General features: G+C 65.8%; 8 protein-coding genes across 8 annotated transcripts in view; 7 read left to right on the top strand and 1 right to left on the bottom strand.

Annotated features, from left to right (window-relative positions):
- Nucleotides 1-311: 311 nt before the first annotated feature.
- EMIHUDRAFT_363975 (hypothetical protein) lies at nucleotides 312-839 on the top strand (the record flags this gene model as incomplete). Its single annotated transcript, XM_005785909.1, has 1 exon — nucleotides 312-839. A coding segment is annotated over exon 1 (262 nt), but the record flags the coding sequence as incomplete, so codon positions are not given.
- A 316-nt stretch (nucleotides 840-1,155) lies between these two features.
- EMIHUDRAFT_44787 (hypothetical protein) lies at nucleotides 1,156-2,029 on the top strand (the record flags this gene model as incomplete). Its single annotated transcript, XM_005785908.1, has 4 exons — nucleotides 1,156-1,270; nucleotides 1,368-1,468; nucleotides 1,740-1,881; nucleotides 1,935-2,029. Coding segments are annotated over 4 exons (453 nt in total), but the record flags the coding sequence as incomplete, so codon positions are not given.
- Nucleotides 2,030-4,848: 2,819 nt separating this feature from the next.
- EMIHUDRAFT_467791 (hypothetical protein) lies at nucleotides 4,849-5,827 on the top strand (the record flags this gene model as incomplete). The annotated part of the gene is made up of 2 exons (XM_005785907.1): nucleotides 4,849-5,505; nucleotides 5,595-5,827. 2 exons carry the CDS (start codon nucleotides 4,849-4,851, stop codon nucleotides 5,733-5,735), a joined length of 798 nt encoding a protein of 265 aa, XP_005785964.1. The 3' UTR covers nucleotides 5,736-5,827.
- Nucleotides 5,828-7,196: 1,369 nt separating this feature from the next.
- GDA1 (glutathione dehydrogenase) lies at nucleotides 7,197-9,514 on the bottom strand. The gene is made up of 7 exons (XM_005785906.1): nucleotides 9,042-9,514; nucleotides 8,736-8,819; nucleotides 8,612-8,667; nucleotides 8,252-8,488; nucleotides 8,049-8,091; nucleotides 7,740-7,883; nucleotides 7,197-7,659 (listed from the first exon to the last, which is right to left on the bottom strand). Exons 1-7 carry the CDS (start codon nucleotides 9,480-9,482, stop codon nucleotides 7,270-7,272), a joined length of 1,395 nt encoding a protein of 464 aa, XP_005785963.1. The 5' UTR covers nucleotides 9,483-9,514; the 3' UTR covers nucleotides 7,197-7,269.
- An 850-nt stretch (nucleotides 9,515-10,364) lies between these two features.
- On the top strand, nucleotides 10,365-11,180 carry EMIHUDRAFT_229695 (hypothetical protein; the record flags this gene model as incomplete). Its single annotated transcript, XM_005785905.1, has 3 exons — nucleotides 10,365-10,508; nucleotides 10,657-10,863; nucleotides 10,959-11,180. The coding sequence occupies 3 exons, from the start codon at nucleotides 10,365-10,367 to the stop codon at nucleotides 11,178-11,180; spliced, it is 573 nt and encodes a 190-aa protein (XP_005785962.1).
- A 521-nt stretch (nucleotides 11,181-11,701) lies between these two features.
- On the top strand, nucleotides 11,702-13,407 carry EMIHUDRAFT_229694 (hypothetical protein; the record flags this gene model as incomplete). The annotated part of the gene is made up of 6 exons (XM_005785904.1): nucleotides 11,702-11,822; nucleotides 11,895-12,085; nucleotides 12,198-12,359; nucleotides 12,435-12,542; nucleotides 12,700-12,808; nucleotides 12,863-13,407. 6 exons carry the CDS (start codon nucleotides 11,702-11,704, stop codon nucleotides 13,405-13,407), a joined length of 1,236 nt encoding a protein of 411 aa, XP_005785961.1.
- Nucleotides 13,408-17,410: 4,003 nt separating this feature from the next.
- Nucleotides 17,411-18,208, top strand: EMIHUDRAFT_229690 (hypothetical protein; the record flags this gene model as incomplete). The annotated part of the gene is made up of 3 exons (XM_005785903.1): nucleotides 17,411-17,841; nucleotides 17,908-17,973; nucleotides 18,076-18,208. 3 exons carry the CDS (start codon nucleotides 17,411-17,413, stop codon nucleotides 18,206-18,208), a joined length of 630 nt encoding a protein of 209 aa, XP_005785960.1.
- A 901-nt stretch (nucleotides 18,209-19,109) lies between these two features.
- Nucleotides 19,110-19,411, top strand: part of EMIHUDRAFT_229689 (hypothetical protein) — a gene marked incomplete at both ends in the record, with an annotated part of 2,216 nt that continues 1,914 nt past the window's right edge. Inside the window, one exon of the mRNA XM_005785902.1 lies at nucleotides 19,110-19,230. Within this exon, the coding sequence (XP_005785959.1) occupies nucleotides 19,110-19,230 (121 nt within the window). The remainder of the gene's footprint in view (nucleotides 19,231-19,411) is intronic.

The raw sequence follows: 19,411 nt of genomic DNA, 5'->3' as shown, positions 1-19,411 counted from the left end.
ACGCTCGCCACTGAGTGCTGCCGCTCTCGGCGCTTCTCCGCGAGTGCTGGCCGCCCGTGCGGAAGGCCTGGCCGCGCAGCACCACGAGGAGGTGAGCGGAGGCGCTGGAGCGGTTGGAGGGAAACGGGCCGCACGAAAAATCGCCGCCGGCGCGCTGGCCGTGGTCCCGCCAGGCGTTTTCTATGTCGGCCTCGGCGATGGCACCGTGCCCCAGTCGACCCAGTCCGAGCGGGGCGGGGTCTGCCGGGGTCTGCCTGTCGGGTTGGAGCCCTATCCCAAGCAGGGGTTGCGTGCTCTATTTCTTTATCATAACTAGCTGCGGGGCTCGCTAAACGCTCGCCGAGCTCCATGCTGTGCAACACCACCTCCTCACTAATCGTCAGGGGCGCGGAGAGCGCAGTGCACTGCGGTGAGGCTGCGCAGCGGGGGCTCACCCCCTGCACCGCGCTCAGCGGCGCAGGGGAGGGCGGTCGGTGGCGGCGGCGGCGAGGCGCGAGGCGGTGGCGGCGGTGGTGCGGGCGGCGGGATGACAGGGGAGGCGGCGGGATTGACAGGGGAGGCGGCGGCCACGAGCGGAGCGGCGCGAGAAGGGGGGGGGGGGGCGGCGAGGCGCCGGTGAGCGAGGCGCCCGCGCCATCAGAGGGACGCGCCGCTGCGAGATGGAGGGCGGCGGTGACGGAGGCGAGGCGCGAGGCGGCGGCGGCGGCGGCGGCGGCGGCGGCGGCGGTGGAGACAACGGCGGCACCGAGTCTCGGTGAGCGGCGGCGGGAGGAGGAGCAGCGGCGGCGCTCGCTCGCTGTTGACGGGAGCGCTTTTGAGCCTGGGAGCCCATGCCACTGCGACCGGCGTGCCCGGGAACGGAGATCGCGCGCGCGCCGCCACTCACGACGCGCGCGCGCACATCCCGCACACCCGCCGCCCCCGCGCGCGCGCCCGGGAGAAAGGGGAGTGACAGTTTGGGATGGAGAGATTCGTGTCTTTTGGGTGGGGGGGGGGGGGGGCGTTTGATGAGTTTGATTCCCCAATCCAATGGTACCGCCCGGAACGGAAGCTCCGGGCCGTCGGTTTGCCCCTCCGCCGCACCCGAGCACGATGGGCGCGCCCACTCTCGCGTCTGTGGAAGGCTCCGTCACTGACCTGGTGCACGTGAAGCGTGCGCTTCTTTCCGTCTCGGACAAGACTGGCCTCGTCGAGCTCGCCAAATTCCTCCACGAGAAGGGCGTTGAGCTGCTCTCCACCGGCGGCACCGCCAAGACAATCCGGGAGGCGGGTGCGCCAGTGCCAGCCGAGAGAGAGGGAGGGAGGGAGGGAGGGAGAGGGCACGGCGCATGGCCGCCTCTCCATCTCCGCCCGCACCGCGCCTCCAGGCATGCCGGTCAAGGATGTGTCTGAGTACACTGGATTCCCCGAGATGCTCGACGGGCGCGTGAAGACGCTGCACCCCAAGGTGCATGGCGGCCTCCTTGGTGTCCGTGGCAACGCGGCGCACGAGGCGCGCCGCGCCCTGCGCCCTCAATCTCACGGCTCACGTGGAGCTGAAGAAACCCCGCCCTGCGGGTTTGCCCCCGTGCCAACGGCACCGGCACGCGTCAACGGAGTCAAATGTGGCGCGAGCCGGCGGATTTATCGCCAAAGAGGAAGGGCCCATTGTCTGATCCACGATCACCGCCCGGCACCACGATTATTCGCCCCCTCCACTGCTCCTACCGGCTGCCGCCGTGTGCACTCTCTCCGCGCAGGCGGCCATGGCGGAGCACGGCATCGGCAACATCGACCTGGTGATTGTCAACCTCTACGCCTTTGAGGCCACGGTGGCAAAGGGTTCCAACTTTGAGACGTGCATCGAAAACATTGACATTGGCGCGGGGCTGCCGTGGCGGGGTGTAGGGCGGCCGCGAAGCCAAGTTTTTAGCAGTGTGTGGTGGGCACGTTAGGCGGGCCCTCGATGCTGCGCTCGAGCGCGAAGAACCACAAGGCGGTGACGGTTTGCGTCGATCCGAGCCGCTACGGCGAGATCATCGCGGACATGAAGAAGTACGACGGCGCGACTTCGCACGCGCTCCGGCGCAGCTTCGCCGCCGCCGCCTTTGCCGCCTCCGCCAAGTACGAGTCCGCCATCTCCTCCTGGTTCGCCTCGCAGCCGGGACTGGAGGCCCCGGCCTGTGCAGCCTGACTGAGTTTTTTGGGGGGGGGGGTTCTTTAAAGCAGACCATTCTTTGTCCTTTTCTAGTGTTTGTGAGTGAGCAGTGTGAGAGAGCGGAGACTAGCTGGTCTCAAGGCGACCCCCCGCGCCGGCGACCGGGTCGTGTCCAGGGGACGCCGCGGCGCGGCACGCGCTGCCCATAGGAGGGCTCGTGAGGGCTTGGGAGAGGTGGAGAGCTCGGAGGGGTCGGAGAGATAAAATCCCCGCAAGAGAGCCTATAGAGCGGTGCAGGCCGCACACAGGCCACATAGAGCCTCTGTCCACAGAGCGCACTCGCCGTACTGAGCCTAGCGCAGCGCGAACTCGCCGTCTGATGATGAGCCTAGCGCAGCGCGAACTCGCTCTGTTAGCTGCGCATTGGCCTGTACGAGGGTTTCCTCTCGCACCCTACCTGGTTTCCTTTCCGTGTTTCCTGCTCGTTTCCCTACAACACCCTCTAGTTTCCTCGGGAAACCCCGGGGAAACTCCGTGGAATTCGTCATTTTGGGGGGGCTCTGAGCCGTGTCTGAGGCTGTTTTGGGGCCAAAATCGGCAAAATACCGGGTATTTTGCGGGTATACCTGGAAAACCCCGGTATACCTGGAAAATACCTGGGTATCGTGCCGATTTCCTCAATTTTGCCCCAGATTTTGCCCCAGACCAGCTCTCAGACTCAGTCAGGGAAACTCGCGAGTTTCCCGAGGGAAACTCGAGAGAAACAGAATGGAGCACCAAACACCCTCTGGTTTCCCTGGAAACTTCCGGAAACGCAAAGTGCTGGGGACCCTCTGGTTTCCCTCTGGGTTGCCGGAAACCCTCGTACAGGCCAAGCTGCGCAACGCGAGCGCGGCGCATTTTCTCGCGATGTCCACCCCACGTCGCCGCCGCTCGCGCCGACTCGCCTCCGCTGCCACCGCCGCCCCCTCGCCAGACACGCCGCCGCCCGCCCGCCTCCTCGACCTCCCCACGGACCTCCTCGAGCGCGCCCTCTCTCGCTGCGACCCCGCCGACATCGCTCGCGTCGCGGCCGTCTCGCTGCTCTTCCACTCGCTCGCGGAGCAGGGCATCCGCTTGTGGGCGCACGAGCGCGGCTTCGAGCTGCCGGCGCAGCCAGAGGGCGAGACCTGCGCTGTGCGGTGGCTGTGCTATTCTGCGCTGCTGTGCGAGTCCAACCCGCCGGCGAGGGCTGCGGCAGGAAAGCGGCACAGTGTCTTCATTGACGGCGAGGGGCGGCTCTCATCGTGCGGCAGTGAGGCAGGCTTTCCAGGGCTACTCGGGCACGGCGAGGGTGCGACGCGGCTCAACACGCCGACCCGCCTCCCGTCGAAGCTGGGCGGCGAGCGCGCCGCGAGCGTGTCGGCTGGTGTCGGCCATAGCCTCGCCCTGACCGCCGACGGCGCTGTCTGGAGCTGGGGCGATGGAGGCTTTGGCCAGCTGGGCCACGGCGACTCGCAGGACCAGCGGCAGCCCAAGAAGATCGATGCGTTGGCTGATCGGCGCGTCGTCGCTGCGTCTGCTGGAGCCGTGCACAGCCTCGCCATCACCGCCGACGGCTCCGTCTGGAGCTGGGGTGATGGAATCTTTGGCAAGGTGGGCCACGGCGACGAGCAGCGCCAGCTGCTGCCAAAGAAGATCGAGTTCTTGGCGGGGCGGCCCGTCGTCGCCGTGTCTGCTGGATCCCGCCACAGCCTCGCCCTCACCGCCGACGGCGCTGTCTGGAGCTGGGGCCATGGAGGGAACGGCCGGTTGGGCCACGGCGACGCGCAGGACCGGCTGCTGCCGAAGAAGGTCGAGGCCTTGGCTGACCAGCGCGTTGTCACCGTGGCGGCTGGAGGTGCTCACAGCCTCGCCATCACCGCCGACGGCAGCGTCTGGAGCTGGGGCGATGGAGACTCTGGCCGGGTGGGCCACGGCGACGAGCAGGACCGGCTGCTGCCAAAGAAGATCGAGGCCTTTGCTGGCCAGCGCGTCGTCGCTGTGTCGGCTGGAATTGCCCACAGCCTCGCCATCACCGCCGACGAGGCCGTCTGGAGCTGGGGCGGCGGACTCTATGGCAAGTTGGGCCACGGCGACTCGCAGTACCAGCTGCTGCCGAAGAAGGTCGAGGCCTTTCCTGGCCATCACATCGTCGCTGTCTCGGCGGGAGTCCACCACAGCCTCGCCCTCACCGCCGACGGCGCTGTCTGGAGCTGGGGCCGTGGAGCCTCCGGCAGTCTGGGCCACGGCGAGGACCTGTTGAACCAGCTGCTGCCCAAGAAGGTCGAGGAGCAGGGAGGGTGAGCGCGAAGGTGCGCGAGGCGCGCCGGCGGGGGCAAGGCACATGCACATGCACATGCACATGTACATGCACATGCACATGTACAACACGTCGTCTCGGTCCTTTTGATCAAAAAAACCATTTTGGGTCGGGAGAAAAGGGAGAGGGGTGTTGTGTTCTCTAGCGTCTAGGCCCCTAGAGCGGCCGCACACTGGTCACTGCCGCCTAGGTCACTGCTCTCGGTACCCCCGCCCCTGCTGCTGGGGGGGGGGGGGTCTGACCGAGGGAGTTTACTCATTAAATTCTTTTTTGCCAGTGCGCGCCAGTCCCGTGCCCAGTGTCGTGTCAGGCGCGTGCAAATTTCTTTTTCCACTCTACGCGAGAGAAGGTGGAAGTGGACATTTGCAGCATGCTGCTCGGCCTGCTCCTCTCGCTCTCGTCGGGCCTCGCTCTCACGCCGCGGCTCGCTCTGCGAGCGGCACGGCCTCCACGTTGCGCGCCTCCGGCGCTCGTCTCCGAACGGCACAACCAGGCCTACAAGGAGACGATCAAGCTCTTTGAGCCGCTTGCGCCTGATGCGCCGCTCCGCCGCGTGCCCCTGGCCTCGCACGTGCCGCACCCGGACGGCGACTGCCTCATCCACACCACCACCGAGCCGCTCCTCAGCGCGGCCGAGTGCGCTGCGATCGTGGCAGAGTCGGAGGAGTGGGCGGCGCGCGAGGGCGGCTGGACGTCGAGGCGGCACTTTAACCACCCGACAATTGACATCCCTCTCTCCGAGCTGCCCGCGACGCGCTGGTTCCTCAACACCGACGCGCTGCCCAAGCGGATCTACCCGATGCTCGGCGCCGCTTTCGAGGAGAGTTTGCCAAACTGGCGCGCGCTGCGGGTGGCGGACGCGTTCATAGTGAAATATGACGCGGCGGGAGGGCAGACGCACCTGAAGCCGCACCGCGACGGCTCGGTCGTCTCCTTCAACATCGCGCTCAACGAGCGGTGCGAGTACGAGGGCGGCGGCACCTGGTTCGACGGGCTCGGCGAGGCGCTGCCGATCGAGCGCGGCCACGTGCGTGCCGTGCCCTCTTCTCCCTACCATCGCCTTCCCCGCCAGGCTCTTCACACCTCTCTCTCCAGCGCGCCCCTTATCCATTTTAGGTGTGCTGCCACGCGAGCGGGGTGCTGCACGGGGGCCACCCGATCACGAGCGGGGTGAGGTACATCCTCGTCGCCTTTGTGATACTCGAGGGCTACCAGAACTGGGCGATGCGGTTCATGAAGTCCGTCTGGGACTACTGAGTCTGCTACTGAGTCTGCCCATTCCCTCGTGCGGTAGCCGCGGTGACCGGTGTTGAGTCTTGTGCGTATGGGGTGTAAATATGCGACATTTTTCGGCGGAGAGTGGCTCTGGCTGAGGTCATGGTGATCAAGTGGATGTCGGGACAGCCTTTAGCGAGGCGCCGGCCGTGAGTGGCTCTCCCAGGCGCTCAGTCCACGGGGGAGGCACGCCAGGCCCCGGGCTGCCGGCCGTCACTCGCCTAAGCGCCTAAGCGGCCTAAGCGGGGGGTGCTTAGGGTGCTTAGGCGCTTAGGCGGCCCTTGCGAGCGTGGCGGTGTGGTGATATTGTGATACAAATGACCCAGATTACACTCATGATCCTCTTGGCTTGGTTTCACTGCTCAGAGAGCAGCCTCACCGCGTCCACTGTCTACCACCGGCCCTGGTCGCACACTCCGCCGCTGCGCTGCGCTGGTGCGGCTACTCATCATCAGCCTCGTCACACGCCTTCGCCAGCTCCGTGAACTCCTTATCCAGCCGGTCCTTGTACTCTTGTATCGCTGACTTGACCGTGTCCGCACCTGCATGGTCCAGCATCGCCGTGAAAAACCCAAGCGACAGAATGGAAGCCACAGTCGTCGGGACCACTGCCGAACCTGCCAGAGACGAGGTACTCTAAGCGCTCGTCGTCTTCATCGACAGGGTTCCTCAGCGCCACCGCAGTCATCTGGCTCGGATCGCAGTATCGCACGCCGAGCACCTCTTCAATCTCCAGCAAGTCTGCGTCAATGGACCCGGCAACCTTGTCGCTGGCAAGTAAGTGGTGGCAGGTGACCGACATCCCGCATGCACTTGCGTCGCAAGCCTTCTCGGTGTGATCGGAATTCCAGTACCACCCGGCAGCAAAAGTGGTCTTGCCGCATCTCGGAAGGGTTGGGCGACGGCGGCGGGGAGGCCATATCGAGCGGCGAGTTCGTTGTTTTGCCGTGCGTTCACGCGATTTTGGTACGCAACATAACTAACTTTTCAACCGCGAAGTTGCTTCGAAAACTGAGATGTGGCTTCGAGAGAGCTCGCTGAGAGCTTTTACATGGTGTGCGAGCCGTTTTCTGGCTCCTACGGGAAGGCTATTCCGACATTTCCACCCGTTTGTTGGTCACCATGACCTCAGCCAGAGCCGAGTTCTCAAGAGAGCCCCGCAAGCCGCTAGCCGCATGTGCGCGGGGGCGGCGGCATGTGTCCATGTGTGTGATCATGCGACTCTCTCCTACGAGGCCACGACTCTCCGAGATCTTCCCCGCAGAGAGACACCCGACCTACAACTCCCAACGACAGGCCGAGTCGGACAAAATGAAATGCACCAAAAGTTGTGATTCCTTGGAGCCCAGTGCGCGATGCCGGGCTGGCTCTGACCTCGCTGCGCTGTTCCTCGGTCCTCACATGGCTACGTCTGGTCCCTGTTACGAGGCTGCCGCGGCCGCCGCCGCGGCCTTTGCGCCGACGCCCTCGATCACACCGTTGAGGTGGGCTCGCAGCTGGCGCGCCGCCGGGTAGCTCATGTCTCTCGGCACCGAGATGCGGTCGCGCAGGTAGCCGAGGCTCGCGGCAGCGGCGCGTGGCTCGATGCCGCCAGACAGCGTGTCGGGCGAGAGCGCCGCCGCGCCCGCGTCGCCCTCGCCGTCGAGCAGGGCGTGCGTTGTGTGCCGCAGCAGCGCATCCACGACCGGCAGCGCCTCCTCGGCGGGCGCGGCGTTCGGGTCGGACAGCTCCGCCGCCACGGGCGGAAAGCCTGCTCGTCACCTCTCCCGGCAGTGAAAAGCGGCCGAGGGGGGGAGCACAGCGGCTGCGAGGCGGGAGGCACGCCGGGGGCGCTCAGGCCGCGCGCAGCGAAGCGGCCGATCGCCTCGTGGTTGTGGAGGAGCCGCTCCGCCGCCTCGCGCCGCGCCTAAACAGAGGACGATCGCGCCCAAGAGACGGTGTGCCCCGTGGAGGAGGCGGCGTTCGCGCCGCCTACTCGCTCCGCGCCGCGTCGGCGCCGGCGCCGAGCCCCTGCAGCGGCTGCAGCAGCGAGCCGTCGTCTTCCGGCAGCGGCAGCGACCAGCTCCCGTCCGAGCCGTCGATTTCCGCGGCGAACTCCTCCGCCTCCGGCACCGACTGGCAGCGCCCGATCTGAGGCGCCGTCCGCGCGAGGGTGAGAGACCGGCGAGGGAGACCGGCGAGGGCGGTGCCGAGGTGCGTGGTGGTGGCGCGCATGTGTGACGGGGGCGTGGTGGTGGTCTGCGGGAGACGACCGCGGCGTGTGTGTGGTGGCGCCTGCGGCGGCAGGTCGTGGACGTGCGTGTAAAAGTCGGACTGGACGTGCCGGTACGAGGGGCGCCTGTTCACAGCTGCAGGTGTGAAGAGACGCCGCTCACAGCCTTAAGGCGCCTGCCGCTCGAGGAGGCGCACGACTCCATCGCGAGGAACCTAGGGTTAGAGGGTTGTTAGGGTTAGAGGGTTAGGGTTAGGGTTAGGGTTAGGGTTAGGGTTAGAGGAACCACTGCTCGATGCGGGGCCAGCCGTCGTTGCGCCGCAGCGTCAGCGCCTTGTAGTAGGGGAGCGACGCGGCCATCCGCTCCAGAAAGGGCGCAAACATGCAGTCGACTAGCGAGAGATCCGCGCCGAGGAAGTACGGTCCGCCGCTTGCGGCGAGCTCGCCGTCCACGCGGCGGAGGAGCGCCTCGAAGTTGGCCCTCTGTGCGCCCTCGGACGCGGAGGAGGTGAGCCAGCGGAACCTACTCGGCCACAGAGGGAGTCCTCCTTGACGCATTTTTGCATGGAGAGGAGGGATGGGAGGAGGGGGAGCCAGGCAGAGAAGAGCTCGGCTAATCTCGGCTAATCTCGGCTAATCGCGGGACCAGGCAGAGAAGAGCTCGCGCTCGAGGCTGAGCAGCGGGCGGACGCGCGGGTCGCCCTGCGGCAGCAGCGGCCTGTGCGAGCAGCAGCTCCTCGTGTCAAAAGAGAGGCGTGGGCCCTAGAGACGAGGCGTGTGGGAGTGCCGGCAGCGTTCCTGTCAGGGAAGGCCTCCTCGACCGCCATGATGATGTCGTTCGACTCGCGGATCACCTGCCGGTCCGCGGAGTCCGTTTACTGTTGTGTGCGAGCGGTGCGGGGATCTTGGGAGGTGACTGTGGGGTGTCTGGGAAGTGGAGGGCCTCGCCTGCCCGTCAAGCTTTGGGAGGGGGAGGTGACTGTGGGGTGTCTGGGAAGTGGAGGGGCCTCGCCTGCCCGTCAAGCTTTGCGACGTGGGAGGTGACTGTGGGGTGTCTGGGAAGTGGAGGGCCTCGCCTGCCCGTCAAGCTTTGCGACGGGGATCCCTCCCGACGGCTGGATCGCCCAGAACCAGGCCGGCTTGTCACCGTAGCAGTTCATGTTGACCTTCTTCACCTCATACGGCACCCGCTTCTCCTCCAGCACGAGCCATACCTTCTCGCAGTACGGACACCACGCAGCGGTGTCGCGGAAGAGCGTCAGCCTCGGCGCCTCGCCGTCCGGAAGGTCAAACAGCCGTTGCGACGCGAGCGAGCAGGCGCGTGCGGCACGGCCGGACTCAAGGTCCTGCCGGAAGGCGCGCTCGTCGTCCGTCGAGGCCGTGTCGAGCTTTGCGGCCAGCGCCTCCCACGACGGCGCAGCGTCCTCAAGGCGCTCGGCTGACACAGCAATGCCACCGCCGCCGCCATTGCCGCCGCCGCCGCCCATAAGGGTTCGAATCATGTTGTTGAGCTGCATTCGGATGGGTGGAGCTCGCAGCGGCGTCCGGATCGTGAGGAGGGTGGTCGCGAAGAGCATGCGGCCCTGCCCTGCAGGAGGTTCCGCACTGCGGGGCGATTTTTTTCTGTGCTACCTCTCTCGAGGTTCTCTCGAGGTTCTCGAGGTGGATATCCTTTGGCCGCGTTGGGTAGCGAGGATTGGTGTAACCCGAGCCACGGAGGCGTGTTTTCTGGCGGCCGACCGTCAGTGCACGGAGTTGCCACTTCTCCGACTGCCCCGGCTAGTTCCCGAGGTCGTCGGGTGTGACCCCTTCGTCCCCCGAGACCTAGCGCGGGTGGGTTGGAGGGAGCTCGCCCCGTTCCTCCCCATCGGGCCGCGTGAGCGGCCACGCCTCGCAGATTCGTTTTCGCGCCTGGGTCAGGCGCGCGGGGCATCCCCCGGGTCGCTCGACCAGCGATCCGAAGTGCGAAGAGTGGCCGCTATGCGAGGTTCTCGAGGTGGATATCCTTTGGCCGCGTTGGGTATTAGCGAGGATTGGTGTGACGCGATCCACGCAGGCGTGGTTTCTGGCGGCCGACCGTCAGTGCACGGAGTTGCCCCTTCTCCGTGGGTGTGAGCATTGCAGACGCGATTTTTTTCTGAGCTACCCTATCCGGGGTGGGGCGCGCGGGGGGGCGGCGGGTGTGCGGCGGGTGTGAGGGATGTCTGTGAGCCCGAGAGCGATATGCCATGTCCGCCTTGCATTGTTTCATTACATCGAAGGCTAAGCTCAAAGGAAAATGGAAAAGAATTTACATAACACACCCTCTCCGCAAAAGAATTTCGCGGATTTTCGGCGGCGACGTGCGTCCGACCGACGTCGGTCGGCGGCGATTGCTCCCCCCCCCCCCACTACCATATATGTTCGCGCGCCGCGTGTTCATCGCGCTTCTAGCCGCAAGCCTCGGCACTGCCAAGGCCTGCACGGCGTACGCCGCCGGCAAGGGCGCCACCAAGGACGGAAGCGTCATCGTCTCCCACAGCGACGACGGCGCCGGCTCGTCAGTGCGCATCTCCCATCACCGCACCGCTCGGGCCTTGCGCCGCGTCCGCACCAGCCCCGCGCTGTCGGGCGAGCCCGTTGCGGTCGGCCCATAGCGCCCCGCCCCGCCCCGCCCTGCAGGACCCTCGGATCAGCTACGTGCCTGCCAAGGACCATGACCTGTCGGACAACGCCACCGCATGGCGGCCCGTGTGGCCTGACGACGAGGACTGGCCGCGCTTTGTCGGCAAGTCGCGTGGCTCCACCTACGAACCACTGCCCGGCCAGAGTCTGACCAAGCCGGCGGGCTTCGTCAAGCAGGTCGCGCACACCTATGCTTACTTTGACGGGAACTACGCGGTCCAAAACGAGCACCAGGTCTCACCGTGCCAAAGGTTGGCGAGTTGCCAGGCGGCGCGGACTATGGGCTCAGCTGCCTCCCTGGCCCTACCGGCCGGTGTGTGCTACCCGAGGGCGCTCCCAACCCAGTGACATCCCTCACCACACGCGGCACCTCCGTGGCACCGCCGCCGCTCGTCGAAGGTGGAGGCCCTGCGGCCACGTCGATGGCGGCTGTTCCATGGGTGATGGCTGCCACCGGCTGGGTCGTCGCGGCGGCGCTGTTCGCTCGCCGCCACAGGGGCTCCACAGCAGCGGCGCCAGCGACTGGGGGGGATTATGCGGCGTTCCGATGAGCAGCGTTTCTCGCCCTCGCGGGGTCTCGCGGCGGGCCGTCACAGCCGAGAGCGAGTTGCGGAACTGGGGCGCGATATGATAGTAGGAGAGGGCGCAGCGGTGTGGCAGCGCTGGTAATTTTACCGTACGAGCTGTGTGAAGAAGAAATAGTACGTCCAATTGAACGCGTGGAACCTGCCCACCACTCTGGTGGGATGTGGTTTGACCGCGCCGACACGACAGAGTGCTCAGTGGACAGATATACCGCGCCCTCGCTCTCCCCCGCGACGACCCTCGCCCAGGGATCTACAATGCTGTCTTAAGGTCCGACAGGTTCAGCACCGGGCAACGCCTCGGTATACAAAATGCGCCTGCGGGCGGACCCTCACAGATCACAGCTCACAGATCACAAAAAACACCCCAAAGGTACGTCCCAATAACTCATTATAATTGCGACGCCGACGGGAGGGTGCAGCACTTCGCGACTTCACCCACCAGTGTCGCCTGCTCGTGACGAGTCTACTCTTGGTCTGCGTGCACGATGCGCGTCCTCCTGGCCTCCCTGTTTGCGGGCTGCAGCGCGACCGAGTGGGCGATCGTTAACCTCATCCGACATGGAGAGCGGACAGACGACAAGGCCAACCCACACCTTGCTCCTGACGGTGCCCACAGCTGCCCTCCACACCACTCGTCGTCAAGCCCGTGCAGAGGTGACACCCTTGCTCGTTGCGCAGGCCACACTCGGGCCCAATACATTGCCAAGTGCGCCTCCAAAGTCACGCCATCGCTCGCCTTTCCCCTGGGGCCGCCGACACACCTCCTTTCGAGCCTGCGAATCGGGCCGCACGGAGAACCAAAGTCGGTGCGGCCGTACGAAACGATCGAGCCGCTCGCAAAAAAGCTGGGCCTGCACCTTGGCAACAACGTGACGACTGCCTCCTCGCCCTTGCTCCCCACGCGGTCGCTGGCCAGGCTAGCACCCCAGCACAGTAGCCTGGTCCGATGGTGACGGTCGTCCGACACGTCCGCGTCCGCAGGTGCACATGGCCGACACCGAGCGGTTTGTGCAATACATCTTTGGCTTGCCCGCGGGTGCGACGGCCATGATCTCGTGGCAGCACTGGTGGATCACCTGGCTGCTGAAGACGCTCTACCCAAACGCGCCCGCCTTCCCCAACTACTGCCCCTACTCGCAATGGGTCGGCCCTGCAGCGGTGCACACGCTGTAAGCGCCGCTACCTTTGCCTGAGCCCTGCCTGAGCTCTCCACTGTAGGTCGACCTGCCAGAGTACACGCACGGCAGGTGCTACGACATCATGTTCCAGCTCCTGCTCAAGCGGCCCTCGTCCGACCACCACTGGCACGCCACCGCCTTCTCGATGGTGCGATCTGTCCCCTACCGAGCGCCATCGCGAACCACATCGCCCAATCGGCCGCCCCTCTGAGATTGGCCTCTGCTCACCGGCCGGCAGCCGCGTCGAGAACCTCGTCCTCCCTCTCCCTCTCAACATACGTACATGCCTTGTCCTGGCCCAACAGATGCAGATGGGCTTTGCGGGCAAGAATGACTCGGAGTGCGCCTCATCTCTGGAGCCGTGGTCCAATCCGTCGGCGTGGCACCAGGCCCGCTGCCCAAACATGCCAACACGTGAGCTCCCCTGGCGAGGCGACCGCCTTTCCGCCTCGCCACAGGTGCGTGCAGAGCCGGGCGCCATCCCTCTCCCAAAGACGCACTTTGACCCCGCGCTGAGCAAGTGCGAGTCTTGGTGCACTCCTGACGTGCACATGCCCGGCAAGTCGCCCTCGCACTGCTACGCCAGCTCGTGCCACCAGTGCGACTGGTGCAAAGGGCAGCCCGGCTCAAACGTGACCAACTCGCCATACTACAACCCGAAGTCGCCAGACGATGCGCCGGTGAAGGGGCCCGAGCCAAGCGTGCTCGAGCACCCTCTCCTCCTAGCCATGACGCTGCAAGACGAGGATTTCGAGGGGGGTGCACCACCCGTCGGCGCCCCGACGCTCAGCGCGGTACCCTCGCCTTTGGACGCGACGCCCGAGCCCGCGCCCGGGCGCTCCCTGCTCCTCTACGCACTCGCCTCGGTCGGTGCAGCGGCGCTTGCCGCGGCGGTGGGCTTGCTGGTGGCCCCCACGCGTGCCGTCAAGGCGCTCTCCGGACCGCTGTTTGCCGTCACCGAGGGCCACGATGGGGAGGGAGGACGGGAGAGCACGCCCTACGTCGCCGCTTGAAGGTTTTCCTGCGTGCACACGGGAGACAGAAGGGCGGCGATTTTGGGCCTTGGTTCGATCGCGTGACATGCTCGCGGAACTGACACTCCCTCGCGGAAGTGACACACCGGAACCGCGTCGGTGAGGGGGGCGACTGCACGAGTTGCCGCGAGAGGTGAAGCGGTAGCTGGTGGCTAAGCAGTAGAGCTGAGCTAGCGTACGGCTCATACGGCTTTAGCCTCTGGTAGCAATGCATGGGGTACACCTACACAAGGAGACTGGACATCTGGAGTGTGGAGAGGGAAAAGAGTGCGGGGTGTTATGTGGTTTTAAATCGAGACTGCAGAGAGGAGCGGGTGACTGCACACGACAGCTCAAAAAAGATCGTCCAGCGGACACCGGCGTTTCAGAGAAGGGCAGCGCTGTGGCATGTCCGCGCCATCGCCATCGGTGCCACTGCCTCCCACGCGTTCGAAGAGGGGTGGTACCGCTCGACGGAGCTGAGGTAGTCGTCGCCGTCTTCGCCGCCAACAGCGTACAGCTTGCCGTCGAGCACAGCAACAGTGAGATGAGCCCGCGCTGTCGCCATCGGCGCCACCACCTCCCACGCGTCCAGCGCCGGGTCGTACCGCTCGACCGAGCTGAGGTAGCCGTCGTCGTTGTAGCCGCCCGCAACGTACAGCTTGCCTTCGAGCACCGCAACGCCAGAAGCACTCCGAGCAGACTCCATCGGCGCCACCGCCTCCCACGCGTTCGTCGCGGCGTCGTATCGCTCGACCGAGCTCAGGCTGGCAAACAAATCGTTGTCATTAGGCCCGTACCCGCCAACTGCGTACAGCTTGCCGTCGAGCACCGCCACGCCAACCATGTCCCGCATCGTCGCCATCGGTGCCACCAATTCCCACGCATCCTGCGCTGGGTCGTATCGCTCCACCGAGCTGAGGCCGTAGCTGTTGTCGCCGCCCACCGCATACAGCTTGCCGTCGAGCACCGCCATTCCGTGCCCGATCCTCCCGATGTCATCTGGGTCCTCCCCTTGGTTGTGGCTCGGGCCTGCCAATGGTGCAGCAGCCTCCCACGCGTTCGTCGCTGGATCGTACCGCTCGACCAAGTTGAGGCTGAGGCCCTCGGGACTTTCGCCACCCACAGTGTATAGCTTGCCGTCGAGCACCGCCATGCCGAACTCCTTTCGTGCCGTCAGCATCGGCGCCAGGTCCTCCTCCGCCCACGCATTTGAGGCAGGGTCGTGCCGCACCATCGAAGTGAGGTAATCGCCGTCTGTGCCGATGCCGCCAACCACCAGCAGGCGCGGTTCCGCACGGCGCTTCGCCAGCGTCTCCTTCCAGCCGCGGCGCCACGCGCGGCATGCCCCCTTGACGGCGTGCTCCGTGGTCGGCAGCTGGGCGAGGATGTGCGAGGCGAGGTCCGGCGAGAGGAGGACCTCGGAGAGGATCCACTCGGGCTGCTCCACGAGCCGAGCGGCGCGCTCCTCCGCCACGCGCAGCGCGGCGGCGCTCGCGCCCGCCTGCGCCTCGATGATGTCGCAAAGCTGCTCTGGCGAGAGGCCCGAGACGCGGGCGCCGATGCGGTGGGAGGCCATGAGCGGAGGGAGGAGGTGAGTGAGTCAGTAAGCGAATGGCGCGGTTCACGCCTTTTACAACCGTGTTTGTGTTTGCCCCGCAAGGCGCGCGATACAGTTTGTCTAGCGTCCACCCGTACTGCGTTGGTGTCCAGTCCGAGCCTGGCTGTTCTTCACCTTTCTACCTAACCTAACCGGGGGGGAGCACAAATAGGACGCCCAGCCCTGCCCTCGTGCCGCCGAGTGTGTATCCTATGCGAGAGAGATCCCCTGTGCCCTGTCCCCTGTGCGCTGTGCCCAGCCCTCTTGAGTGTGTGAGTGTGTGTGTCCTCTCCGCGCGACGATGCGCCCTCCACCCTCGCTTTTGCAAAATCCTGCAAGGTGGGGAGCTGGGGACGTGTCTGTCCTCGACCCAGCCCAAGGTTGAATTCTCGAGTACAGAGGGGGATGGGGGAGGGTCACCGTTTGGGCGAGCCAAGGCTGTGGCGCCGACGGCGGCACCCTTGTACGAGGCTGTGAGGGGAGCGGCGGCGAGAGGGGGGGCGGCGGCGACGCAGGCGAGCCGCACGCGCGCGCGACTGAGGGAGGCGCGGGCGGCGGGAAAAAGGAGAACGGCGGCGGCGGCGAGGCGCAAAACGGGGGCGGCGGAAGTGGGGGCGACGGCGGCGGCGGAGTGAACGGCGGCGCGCGCACGGACGGCGACGAAATCGACGGCGGGGAGGGGCAGGGCTGCATGGCGGCGGCAGGCGCGCGCACATTCGTCGTGTTTTCGCATTGGCATTCCACGTGCTCCTCGGCGACCTGCGTGCGCGGGAACGGCAGGGGTCATGTCGCGCGCACCGGGCGGCGCCGTGCTCGCAGCAGCCGGGATCGCGGCAGAGTATGGTGGAGAGCTCTACCCGCGCACCTGCCCAGCGATGAGCTTGACGCCGCTCCTGGCAGGCGAGGCAGGGATCTCGGCGACGTTGGAGAGCGGGCGCACGATGTCGTGGGCGACGCCCGTCCGCAGCCACGTCGTGGTGACGATGATGGCGAGGAGCATCACGGTGGAGAGGAGCGTCCCGGCTGCTTGGGCTCGCTCGAGTTAGCGGTCTAGGCGCGGCACGGCATGGGGTTTTTTGTTGTATCAGGGCTTGACTAGTGTGGGACCTTCGGCGTGTGGCCTTTTCTCCTGGCTGTTTTCCTCAAGTAAGCGGGTAACTCACTGATCCTCCACCGGATCCGACTGTCGACAGTGCTGGCAAACCGCATCGCGCAGCCGCACGGAGTCTCCGACAGCCATCCCATTGCTGCGAGCCATCCGGCTCATGCGAAGCGGCCTACTCCTTGATTGCGAGGCACAGCCAATGGTCATAGTAGTTATCCCCTCGCACGCTGCTGAAGAAGCCAGTGGTCCGCCAATAGTCAGAATCTCGCAGCGCCTCATCGACGGCCTTGAGCACCTGCTCATCGAGCCGCCGAATCCGCGTGCGTTCCTCATAATAGCTTGTCTAACTTTGAGCTTTGCCACATCACGCCGCCGCTGCGACCGCTCGCGCTCCCTCTCCATTCGCTCCTTGGCGGCCTTGACTGCCTGCGGCCCTACATGTACATGCACATGCACCATGGGGAAGCCGCGTGGTGATGGTGGGTGGGGCGGGGAGGGATGGGAGGCAAAGCCACCCCCGGCATGCCTGCTTCAGGAACCGTCTGGCTGGAGGTGGCACTGGCAGCTCCAGCAGCGGCGCTCTGTGTAGTCGCCGAACCAATGCTCGCACTTGTCGTCATCGCCGTGATCGCTCGCGCATCCCTCTTGCGCTCGGCGTCTTCGCTCTTGGTCCGCCTCGACATCTTGCTCCGGGTGTCGCGAGCAATACCATACATGCCCATGGCGAGCTCGTACGCCTGCTGGTTGCCACCTTCTGGTGGCGGCTTTGGCCTCTTGAGCCGTGACGGGCCAGCGTGCACACGGCCGCTATGTGTCAGACACGGCAGGTGTCGCTGCGGCCTTGCGCTGGCGCTTCAAGGAGGCAGATGACTCATTCTCCGCCGCCCGCAGCAGCCGCGCATGCTGCTGCTTTCGATCGCCCCAGTGGTCCCGCCGGCTGCTCCCGCTGTCGGGGAGCCGGCGTTGCTTCCATTTGGCGAGCCAGCGATTCTGCCCGGCATGCCATTTTTTGTCGGTCTCGTAGTTGACCGAGCTGGGGGGGTGTCCCGCCTCCACGGCCGCTCGAATCTCGTCCGGGTTCAGCCGTCGCTTGGCCATTGGGCGGAGCTGGTGGTGCAAACGACCGAATCGGTGGGACGGTCGGAAACTGGTGGCGGTGGGACTTATAGGGTTAGAAGGTGGACCTCCAAGAATTCTTGTCGGTTCTTCAATCGGTTTCCTGCCCGCGCGGCAGCCCTTTCGCGACGTCGAGCTGAGCACTTTACTCCGCCTCACCACCACACGAACAGCACATTTACATGGCTCCGATAACCATCCTCGCCGTCCTCGCCGGCTGCAGCCTCGTGGGTTCGTTCTCTCTCATCGGCTGCCCGCACACACTCGCCGTCCGCGCCACCCGCGGTCGGCGACTGCGGCCGACGCCGCTGCGCGCGCTCGTGATGCGTCAGCTATACCCCGTGGGCGCGCCGCTCACCACTGGGAACCTCGCCGTCTCCTCCGTGCACACGCTCTACTACGAGCTGCACGGCAAGGCGGACGGCGTTCCGGCGCTCTTTCTGCATGGCGGCCCTGGCGCCGGCTGCGCGCGGCGGCACGCCGGGTTCTTCGACCCGACCCACTACCGGGTCGTCCTCTTCGACCAGCGCGGGTGCGGCAAGTCGACGCCTCGCGGCTCCTTGGAGGGCAACGACACGCCCAGCCTGGTCGCCGATTGCGAGGCGCTGCGCAGGTGTTTTGCAGCGAGTTTGGCCCGGCCCACAGCTCTCCCCTTCGAGTCGCCTCTGTTCGGGTGCAGGCACCTCGGCATCGAAACGTGGGACCTCGTCCTCGGCGGGTCGTGGGGCGTCACCCTCGCCCTGGCGTACGCAGCCAGGCACCCCATTTAATTTCATTTCATTCGCCCTCTGTGAGCGCCGTGAGGAGACAGCAGGAGGCTGGCGGAGGGAAGAGAGCCTGGCGATAGGCACCCGACCAAGGTGAGCGCCCTGGTGCTGCGCGCCGTCTGCCTGATGCGCACCAAGGAGGTGCTCTGGCTCTTTGGCGACCGCGGCATCGGGCGGCTCCCCCCCGGCGGCCTCCACGCCTCCTCCGGATGACTTGAAGTAACGATGCTTGGCTGTGAATGAACCAGGCGGCTCATCCCCGACGGCTTCCACGCCTACTCCTCCGCTTGCGACACAGAGCGCACGCAGCAGCAGCAGCAGCAGCAGCAGCAGCAGCAGCAGCAGCAGCAGCAGCAGCAGCAGCAGCAGCAGCAGCAGCAGCAGCAGCAGCAGCAGCAGCAGCAGCAGCAGCAGCAGCAGCCGTCGCCGCCAAACGACGACGGCGACGAGGGCCGATTCCTGCGGTGGTACGCGTCGGCGCTGCGCGAGGAGCTTGGCAAGGAGGCCATGTAATCTCCCCACATCTCCCCACATCTCCCCGCATCTCCCCATATCTCACACGAGGAGCTTGGCAAGGAGGCCATGTAATCTCCCCACATCTCCCCACATCTCCCCGCATCTCCCCATATCTCACACGAGGAGCTTGGCAGGAGGCCATGTAATCTCCCCACATCTCCCCACATCTCCCCGCATCTCCCCATATCTCACACGAGGAGCTTGGCAAGGAGGCCATGTAATCTCCCCACATCTCCCCACATCTCCCCGCATCTCCCCATATCTCACACGAGGAGCTTGGCAAGGAGGCCATGTAGTGGGACAGTCGTTAGCGCTCGTCGAGCAGCTCGCCACTCGCCCTCGCAGAGAGCCACTCCACCGAGCGCTCCCCCTAGCAGACCCCTGCTGCCGCGTGACACCGAGCAGGCCCCTGCTGGCCGTGTCAAGCGCGTGCACTCGCCTCCTCCTCCCCCGAGCCCTCCCACCGCTCTCTTGCCCACCGCTGTCTTGCTTCTCACCCGCACGGCCTTGCTCAGCTGGTCTTTCTGCCTCAGAGTGCCATGGGGCGGGCGGCGTCCGAGCCCTCACACCGCTCTCTCGCCTCTGGCGTCAGGACGCCATGGCCCGGGCGGCGGCTGCGTGGTCGAAGTGGGAGATGTCTGTGTTGAGCCGCTCGTCGCAGTTGCCGCCGAACAGGCTGCGCGACTTGCTCGACGGTGACCTCTGCGAGCTGCCGGCAGGTCTCTCTCCCTCTCCGTCTGTCTGTCTGTCTGTCTGTCTCTCCCTCCCTCACTCCTGGGGGATGGGCAGGAAGGAAAACCCCCCACCAGCGCTTGGTAAAACTTGAACCCAAGTCAAATTCCTTCTATTCGTTGATGACAATACTTTGCCAACTCCCTGGAGCCCAACAAGAAGGGCCTT

The sequence above is a fragment of the Emiliania huxleyi genome (assembly GCF_000372725.1).
Source record: "Emiliania huxleyi CCMP1516 chromosome Unknown EMIHUscaffold_157, whole genome shotgun sequence".
NCBI classification, from domain to species: Eukaryota; Haptophyta; order Isochrysidales; family Noelaerhabdaceae; genus Emiliania; species Emiliania huxleyi.
This window is presented reverse-complemented; position numbering and strand designations above follow the sequence as displayed.

Bases quoted from the DNA above. Each gene is read 5' to 3' on its own strand.
- GDA1 (XM_005785906.1), bottom strand. From the start codon at position 9,482: ATGCAGCTCAACAACATGATTCGAACCCTTATGGGCGGCGGCGGCGGC. The intron at 8,668-8,735 runs GTCTCTAGGGCC...CTGCTGCCGCAG, and splicing joins CCGGCACTCCCACACGCCTC to GGCGACCCGCGCGTCCGCCC. The intron at 8,489-8,611 runs GTCCCGCGATTA...GTGGCCGAGTAG, and splicing joins CGCGAGCTCTTCTCTGCCTG to GTTCCGCTGGCTCACCTCCT.